Source organism: Microtus ochrogaster, chromosome 5 (genome assembly GCF_000317375.1).
Source record: "Microtus ochrogaster isolate Prairie Vole_2 chromosome 5, MicOch1.0, whole genome shotgun sequence".
Lineage (NCBI taxonomy): Eukaryota > Metazoa > Chordata > Mammalia > Rodentia > Cricetidae > Microtus > Microtus ochrogaster.
In genome coordinates this window covers 74,577,204-74,586,693 of record NC_022012.1, presented here as the reverse complement: position 1 = coordinate 74,586,693, position 9,490 = coordinate 74,577,204, and the positions used below count along the sequence as shown (strand labels likewise).

At 43.2% G+C, this 9,490-nt stretch overlaps 1 protein-coding gene across 3 annotated transcripts in view; it reads left to right on the top strand.

Annotated features, from left to right (window-relative positions):
• The window catches only part of Dpp8 (dipeptidyl peptidase 8), a 56,100-nt gene extending 48,079 nt beyond the window's left edge, over positions 1 to 8,021 (top strand). For all 3 annotated transcript variants that reach the window (XM_005347769.2, XM_026778995.1, XM_026778996.1), the window contains 2 exons: positions 113 to 224; positions 3,952 to 8,021. In XM_005347769.2, the coding sequence (XP_005347826.1) occupies positions 113 to 224; positions 3,952 to 4,074 (235 nt within the window). In that variant the 3' untranslated portion in view covers positions 4,075 to 8,021. The remainder of the gene's footprint in view (positions 1 to 112; positions 225 to 3,951) is intronic.
• Positions 8,022 to 9,490: the final 1,469 nt, after the last annotated feature.

The window sequence follows — 9,490 nt, the reverse complement described above, 5'->3', positions numbered from 1 at the left end:
GAAAGAACATCCCCATTGTCTCAGAGTGTGGGTGTACCCCTCGCGGTCCTGAGTTCCTTGCTTAATGCTCTTCTTCTGTCTTGACTAATCTTCCAATATTTTTTTCCTCCAGACCAAATCGCTTACTCCTCTTACACGGATTCTTGGATGAGAATGTTCATTTTGCACACACCAGTATATTGCTGAGTTTTTTAGTGAGGGCTGGAAAACCGTATGACTTACAGGTGGGTTGTTCACATTTTCAAATTCAGTGTGGTGGTGAATAGTGAAAGATTACCCTGGAATCTAACAAAATGAGGACTGAGACTAAGTTTATAGCTGTGTTTGCACTCTGCCCAAGAACACTACAGTAATAAGTATAGTTACCAGACTTTAGTTGATAAAAATTAAGATTCTCCTGAAGGCTGACTGAAACATGGGCCTGTCCAGTTAAATGGCTTATGTGTCTGTGTTTGTTCAGCCTGTAGGCCTGGAAATAGCTTCCAAACCAACCCTCCCACTGCCTTTCTTTGCTTCCGTTCTCCCATTTCATGGGTGAGAAAATATTACATGACCTCGTTGTTATAAGAGGGTTTCGCAGACTTGATTGTGGGACTGGAGAGATGACACATCAGGTGACTCACAGCTGCCTGTAACTGCAGCTCCAGGAGATCTGACGCCCTCTACTGGTCTCCATGAACTCTTGTGTACAAATGCTGGATATACATACACTTAGACACACACACACATGCACATAAAAGATAAATTTTTTAAAGATATGATTTCGAGATCATTTACTATTCATTTTTTTACATTGTCATGTGAATAAAAACTAATGGGTTGCCCTCCTTCATAGCTCCTTTGTGCAAAATAAATAAACGAATAAAGATTTTTGAGTGGCCAGGCGATGGTGGCCTAACCTTTAATCCCAGCACTTGGGAGGCAGAGGCAGGCAGATCTCTATGAGTTTGAGGCCAACCTGGTCTACATAGTTAGTTCCAGGTCACCTAGAGCTGTTAAACACAAAGAAACCTAGTCTTGGGGGAAAAATTATTTTTTGAGAAGGTTTTAGGAGAATCTGATTTTAGACAGGTATAGTGTCTATGAGCCCATGTCCTGGAAGGTAGAGTCAGGAAGTTCAGGAACACAGTACTACATAGCAAGTTAGAGGCTAGGCTACGTGAAATCTCCCCAGAACAAGTGTGTTTGTGTGTGTGTTTGTGCGTGCGTGCACACGCACATGCCACTTAATTCCTCTTGTTCTTTAAGATTGTATGTTCATGAGAAATTACAACCTTTCCTTTTCTTTTGATGTTTCAGTTGACATTTCTGCCCTGTTAAACTGTGACACATTTGTCTATAGTAGCAGTTTTCAAGCATTTTGATCTCAGAAGTCCTTTACATAGTGCAAAGCCTTGTTTGTGTAGGTTATGTCTACAGTGGTGGTGAGCATGGTGACACATGCAGGCAGAAGCAGGAAAATCCAGAGGGGGGCATAGAACCTCATAGAGAATTAACACAGAGACAAATATTTATTTTAAAGGAACAATAATAAATTACTATATGTTAACACAAATTGCATTTATCTTGGGGGAAAATAATTCCAAAACAACTTACAGAGAAAAATGCTGTTATTTTATTTTTGTTACTCCATTTCTGCATTGAGTCTGATGTGTTGCATTGTTATGACTAAAGTATATGAAAAGAGGCTGAACAGATGGTTCAGTGGTTTAGGAAGGACCTTAGTTTTCTTCCCAGAATCCATGTGAGACAGCTCGCACGTGCCTGTTACTCCAGCTGCAAGGGATCTGACACCTTCTGGCCTCCATGGGGCTCCACACATGTGGTACATACACACATGCACACAAGGAGAGATTTTAAATTTAAGTATATGAAGAAAATTGGGCCTCACTAAGTATGTGTTAAAAAGTGGGAGGAATGAGTTAGCCCTCCAGCTAGCTTTTGTGGAAAACTAAACCCATATTTATGACATTTCCATGCTCTGTCGCATTAAAATCTATTATTCCTTGGACTGAAGACATGACTCAGGGTTTAGAGCACTTGTTGTTTTCCAGAGGACCTGAGTTCTATTCTCAGCATCTACTAATGGCCCACAACCACCTGTAACTCCAGTTCTAGGGTAGCAGTTCTCAACATTCCTGCATATCAGATATTTACATTACAATTTATAACCGTAGCAAAACTACAGTTATGAAGTAGCAACGAAAATAATTTTATGGTTTGGATCACCACAACATGAGGAACTGTATATCAAAGGACCGCAGCATTAGGAAGGGTGAGAACCAGTGTCCTAAGGGGTCTGATGCTGCCTGCCCTCTGATCTCAAGCACCAGTTATACGCATGGTGCACATACATACACAGACAAACATTCATACACAAAAAATAAATCTGAAAAAAAATGTAATCCATTGATACCTGACCTAGTACATCGAATGGATCTTTTTGGTTTTTCGAGACAGGGTTTCTCTGTGGCTTTGGAACCTGTCCTGGCACTAGCTCTGTAGACCAGGCTGGTCTCGAACTCACAGAGATCTGCGTGCCTCTGCCTCCCAAGTGCTGGGATTAAAGGCGTGCGCCACCATCGCCCCCGAATGGATCTTTTTACCCTCGAATTGATACCTGAAAATACAGATGTTAACTCTTTATTGTATCATGTTTTTGTTTTCATTGGTTTTGTGATTATTAAGTTGGTTGGGTTTTTTTGCAATATGATCTCACCCTGTACCCCCGCTTGACCTGGAACTCATTGTGTAGACACCAATGACCTTGAGTTTACTAATATCCACCTGCTTCTGCCTTCCAAGTGCTAGAAATCTAGGGATAAGCCCCCACGCCCATATTTTTATAGTCCTACACTATAGTAGTGTGCAGCTGAGGTGGAGTTTAAACAGCAGGTAGCATAAGGGTTACAAAGATGTCTACCCCAGGGTTCTAGTTTATAAAATTCTGGTTTTTATACCACTTAAATGAAAGTGGCATGTTTCTTTTTTTACTGTATCTGTGTGATAGAGACGACTATAGCTCCCAGGATAATGCCTCATCTCACACCCCACTAGGATTCCTCCTCCACTTGAGTTCAGTGAATGGGCACATTCAAAGCCTATGGTGTCTATGGACTTTTTTTTCCTTTTTTTTGGTTTTTGTTTTTTCCAAACAGCCTTAGCAGTCCTAGAACTAGCTTTGTAGACCAGACTGGCCTTGAACTCTGCCAACCGAGTGCTGGAATTAAAGGCATGCACCACCAACACCTAGTTATCTACAGATTTTTTAAACTTAGTTTTTTGTTTGTTTGTTTTTGAGACAAGATTTCACTACATAGGGTCAGGCTGGCCTTAGTTTCATGATCCTCCTGCATCCACCTCTCATATGCTGGGTTGAAGATAGTTTAGACCTTGTGTGGCATTTGAAACCTGCAGACCACACTCAGGCAGTGAACCACTGAAGAATCCTCCTGAAGCCTTATGGGTAGGTGCATAAAGGCTGTTGAGAAGAGCCATGGCAGCCGGGCGGTGGTGGCGCACGCCTTTAATCCCAGCACTTGGGAGGCAGAGGTAGGTGAATCTCTGTGAGTTCGAGGCCAGCCTGGTCTACAAGAGCTAGTTCCAAGACAACCTCTAAAGCTACAGAGAAACCCTGTCTCGAAAAAAACCAAAAAAGAAGAGCCATGGCATAATATGTATTAATATAAAACCACAGAGAGACTGTGTTCCATATTGATGATCCAACTAGAAATCTCTGGAAAGCATCCTAGCACATGAGCCCTAGAGACAGGAAGATCTGGAGTTTGTGGTTGGTTATCCCTGACTGCATGATGAGCTTTATTTTAGTTCAGCCTGGGCTACATGAGATCCAGTCTTAAAAAGCAGTATATAAATTACTGAGTCTAGAAAGTTTTGGAAAGAGGAGTGTCACTAAACTTTGTCTTCTTGCCTCTGCTCTTTGTTGTGAAGATCTACCCTCAGGAGAGGCACAGCATCAGAGTCCCTGAGTCTGGAGAACATTATGAACTGCACCTGTTGCACTACCTTCAGGAGAACCTCGGATCACGCATTGCTGCTCTGAAAGTGATATAAGTGACTGTAGAACGCGGGTGTGCACTGTCACACCTCACGAGGAGGGTCAGTTAGTGGAAAAGCCAGACTGATGATCGAACTTTGGTACCCACGACATAAGATCTACTTCTAAAAGTAAATTTGGTGCCATGCAGAAATCTGCAGTTAATGGATAGTAATCTAACACCTTACCCATCCACACAGAACGAATGACGTATTTCCAAGAGATTCTTCAGCAGTACCACGAGGATACTGAAAGAAGCAAGGCGTCAGCGCCACATATTCACACTAGCCTATTTTCACTTTTACTAGCAGTGTAAGCCTCTTGGACTTAATTAGTGGATTTCACAGTATACTTCTGGGTTTGTTAAAATATGATAGTAGTGATTGGTTTGATTCAGTTCCAGGATCTGACTAGTTATGGGTCGATAGCACTTCTGTCTAATTGAATAGCTTATGCTTCGTCACTTGGGTGTATCCAGCATGTCATGAACTAATTACTATTAAGCTTATGACTTTCCCAGTCATTAATGATTTTTCAAGGATAACTTAGTGGCCTCCTAAAGATACTTACTTGGACTCTGACAAGTTTTTAACCAATTTAAACAGCATCGAGTATAAATAATTCTCCTTTTTCTTTGATGATATGATGGAGTGGGGTTTCCTTTTACATAAAGGCTTTGTAGCATGAGTTTACACAAGTCTCAAGATGTTGACAATTACAGACAAAAAAATTTTAATCAAATTATTTGAGAACTTGAAAATTAACAGGCAAGTTTTTCTCCTTTAAGGAACAGAAAATGTATGTATTCATTTGTATTCTTAGAATGTAATGGTGCCCGTTTTCATTTGGCCTTTCCTTTACTAAACTGTTCCAGAGTTTCCAGGAGGTAGAAAGATTGCAGGGAGTGGGGAGACCCTGGTGCAGGGAGTGACGGGGAAAGGAGGCAGCCAGGCTCTGCTTAAGAGCTGAGTAAAATAGTTCAGCAGAAAACCTGGGTAAGGTGAGCTCCCTGCGTGTCTGGGAACCAAAACCAGGAAGTCAGGCTTTGCCAGCGCAGCTACAGGGTCAGCATTCGGAGGAGTACTTTTATAATTCCAACTGTTATTTTTCCTTTCAACTTGAGAAACCTTACAGATCTAAACCTTAACTTTTGTTTGTTTTTTCATTTTTCAAGACAGTTTCTCTTTGTAGCCCTGGCTGTCCTGGAACTCACTCTGTAGACTAGGCTGGTCTCGAATTCTGAAACCCACCTGCCTCTGCCTCTGAGTGCTGGGATTAAAGGAATGCACCACCACAACCCAGCTAACTTTTTTATCTGAATGTAATTTAGATATCACTAGTTTAAAATAAAAAGTTTCCAGATCACTTCTTTGCTGTAAGCTAATCCCTGACAAACTATGGCGCTCTCAGTGTTGAAAGCCTATCAACAGTTTTTTACTTGGCCATGACATCCTCCTGGCTTAGCCTTCCTGCTTAACTGAAGGGAATACATTAAGATTTTTAAGGTTGGTGTCTGCTCTTTAGGGCCTTCCAGTATTGGATGAGTCCCATTGGAGCCAGGCTCCTGTGGGTTTGACCCTTTTTTAATCACAAACTCCAGTATTTAGGAAGTTACAGTGATTTAAAAGTCACTCCAGAAAACTTGCTGTGTTTCCTTCTCCCTGCCACAGCAGGTCCCTTCCCAAGAGCAGTTGGCATTAGTGAGGGTGGTAGCAGTCATGGGTGATCAGAGGTGGGGGAAGGGAGGGTGATATCTGCTGGCTGTGTATTTATGCTGTATGATAGAGTCCACAGTTTTTCTTATTGTCTTATCTATTTTTACTTTAATGCTTATGACATTTTCTCGTGCCAAAATTTGTTTATATTTTTCAAAGTTAAATTAAACTGATTTGGGTAACTTTCCTTCCCCAACAAAGTATTTCCCTCATCACCTAAGTATCTGTCTTGGCTGTTGAGGGTGGATTCGCTGGATCAGCTAGCCTCAAGTGCTGCTTCTTACATTCTAAAGAGGAGTGAGAGGAGTGACATAAAGTAGCTCTCAGTCGTCCTTTTGAAATCTCTCACCCTTAAGTTTGCTTTACAATGAGACAAACCTTCGAGAACTCCACCTATCCTAGCTTCTTCTTGCATTTATAACCATGTCATTTAAACGTCATTCTACTTCTCTGAGAGGAAAGTGCTTTGCTCACTTGCACAAAAGTGGCTTGGCTGGGTTTGCTTGTCTGCAGCAGTGTTACATCGGTTAGTGGAGCAATCGGAAGCCACGCTAAAACTGTCTGTCCTCTGACTGTGGATGTCAACGAGAAAGGCAAGAGTCCTTGAAACTAGAAGTTTGATGGGAGCCAGAGAGCACTCACTGCACATCTAACTGGAGTTTCCCAGGCTTGTATGGAGTGAGTGCCTGCAGTGCACTGGAGGAGTAGGTAGTGCCCCTCAGCAGTTAGAGCAGCAGGCCGGGGAGGTTCATCCAGGACCCTGAGCTCACAGAGGCATGAGCTCCCTCAGTTTGGGTAGAGACTAAGAGTGTGCACTTCTAACAAAACAGGCTTCCCTGTGCTTCTGGTCAGGTCACTGTAGACGGCTTTAAGGAACTGTTCTGTAAAGAACAAAATTGGAGTCAGAGAAAAGGTGACTTTTACATTGGATGATTGTTAAGAACCCAAAACAGGCCCCAGGTGGTGGTGGTACACACCTTTAATCTCAGTTCTCCTCAGTTCTCAGGAGGCAGAGGCAGGCAGATCTTTGTGAGTTCAAGGCCAGCCTGGTCTGCAGAGTGAGTTTCAGGACTGTTAAACAGAGAAACCCTGTCTCGGGAAAAGAAAAAAAAAAATGAACTCAAAACAGTAGTCAAGAAAACTGTCATTTGTGATAATTGTGGACCTCTTCTTGGAGAAGCAGGAACAAGTAACTCTTTATTTGGGAGATAATGGCTTTTCCCATTTCTGACTCTCCCAAAACCTCACACAGGAAGGTACAGTCATGACACACGTCTGGCCCTTTAAAGCCGTGAGCCATGGAGGGGGGTGGGGGGTGTGCTTTTTGTTCAGGTGTTTCCTGCCTTTACCACATGGTTCTCTGCAGGTGAGATGACTCCAGTCAGAGCTTGCATTGTTACAGAATCATAAATTTTCCCACTGGAACAAATCTTTATCATAGCCCAGTGTTCTTGTTTGCTAGGGGAAAAGACTGTTCACCTGAGACCCCACAGTCTGCGCCTGCCTTGTGGTAGTTATGTAATATTTAAGAAAGGCAGGGCTTTTTAAAAAGTATTTATTAATATATTCCTCTGAAACACTTTAAAGGGAACCACATAAAAAATGGTTCATTTAATCTGTTTTAATACTAGGCATGCTTATTAAAGCAGAACTTCTGATGAGGTAACATTCTGAAGTTAACTGAAATCGTTATACTAAATGTCTTCGTTGGTGTCCTGGGAGATAAGGACACAGAGTGCTTGCTCAGGCCCAGGAGCCCATCTTGAGCTACTTGATGTTAGACAAGAGCCTCAGCCTGGTCTAAACTATGTAATGTGAGAGTGTCCTCTCCCAGCAGATGAGAGGGAACTGGAAACATCCCCAGCTGCGCCCTTCCCAGCCCCGCCCCTCCTCTCCAGTCGGCCCTGCTGACCGCTTGTGCAAGGAAGGTGCTGAGCTCTCGACAGCTGTTCCAGAACTCCCTTGCCGACACAGGGACTTTGTCTATATGTTTGGTTTTAAGTAACCCTAATACAAATTTATGTTGTTTTCAGCAAAGTTGAAATGGGGGGAATCTTTAATTTTAGCGCATAAAGTGCCTGCTGTCTCAGCGCTGACGTGTACATGATCTGCATGTCTCTCTCCAGTAAGCATATGGGTCTCCTCATTTCCAGCCCCAGGGCTTTTAATCGTGTGATGTGAAGCATTAGTTTCGCTGCGTTTTATTCCAGGTTCTTGGTTGCAATAAAGATGCTGCTAAAATTACCTGACTTCAGTACTCCTTCCCTGTCTGTCCAGCCTTTGCTTCGGTGACTCACACCTGTGGAGTGGCTGCTACGCAGGTCACGTGCCTGCAGTGAAGAGAGAAATTGGGGCTGAGGGGCAGGATTATGAGGGAGTTGCAGTGCAAATACCGACCATCTGCACTGAGTGGGAAGTGTGTGAGCGCGGCTCAGTCCCTGTCTGAGGTTCCCAGATGCCAACCGGGGCAGAGGGTGCTTGGAGCCAGGAACTGACAGATACCCTCTGGACAACTGTGGGCTTCTGGGATATACCACTGACAGATCCCCCCTGGACAACTAGGTGCTTCGGAACATACCAGTGGAAACTGATAGGGGTATCTTCAGGTTCTAGGTGTCTTAAGAGTTTAGTGTAATGCTTTAATTTTTAAATTACACTTATTTGTGCCATGATATGAGTATGGAGGTCAGAGGACCCACGAAATGGGTCCCAGGGACTGATCTCAGGTTATCACGTGTGGCAGCAAGCTCCTTTACCTGTTGAGCCATCTACCCAGCCCTCTGTAGTGTTTTTCCTTGGACAATTCTGGAGGTTTTGCCATCCTTATTTTCCCACTGTACAAAATCAGGGCCTCTGGCACCCTAAGCAAATCCTCCTACATCCCCAAGCCAACAATTCTGATTGTTCACAGCAAGTTGACTTTGTCGATGTTCTAGAACACAGAGTTCATCTGGATTCTGTGGCTCTCTGTAGTTATGTATAAAACATCACATGAACAAACAGGACTATAGGGTCTTTTTTGGTTTTGGTTTTGGTTTGTTTGTTTGTTTGTTTGCTTTTCGAGACAGGGTTTCTCTGTGTAGCTTTGGAGCCTGAACTGGGAACTCACTCTGTAGACCAGACTGGCCTCGAACCCACAGAGAATCTGCCTGCCTCTGCTTCCCAGGTGCTGGGATTAAAGATATGTGCCACCACCCAGCTAGGGTCTTTTGTATATAAAATTAGGAATAAAAGTTTGGGTTGGAGATGGCTCAGAAGTTAAGAGCACTCGCTGATCTTCCAAAGGACCTGGGTTCAAATCCCAGCACTCACTTAGCAGTTAACTGTTTGTAATTTCAGTTCCAGGGGACCTAGAGCCCTCTTTGTACCACCTCTGGCACAAAGCACATACATGGTGCACATAAAATAAAAGTAAAGTAATTGTGTAATTAGGATTTCCTAAATTTTCCACCATGTCACACACACACACACACACACACACACAAAATTATTGTCTGAGTGTGGTGATCAATGCCTTTATTCCCAGCACTCAGGCAGGTGTGTTCTGTGAGTTTGAGGCCAGCCTGGTCTACATAGTGAATTCCAGGCCAGTTAGAACTACACAGTTTAGGAAAAGTCCTGCCTTGGGGTGCAAAAAAAAGTACAACACGGGTGTAAACTGAGAAACACCAGAATAATCTGTTGAGATTGTAGCCAGAAGTCACCAGCCAGAAGTCAC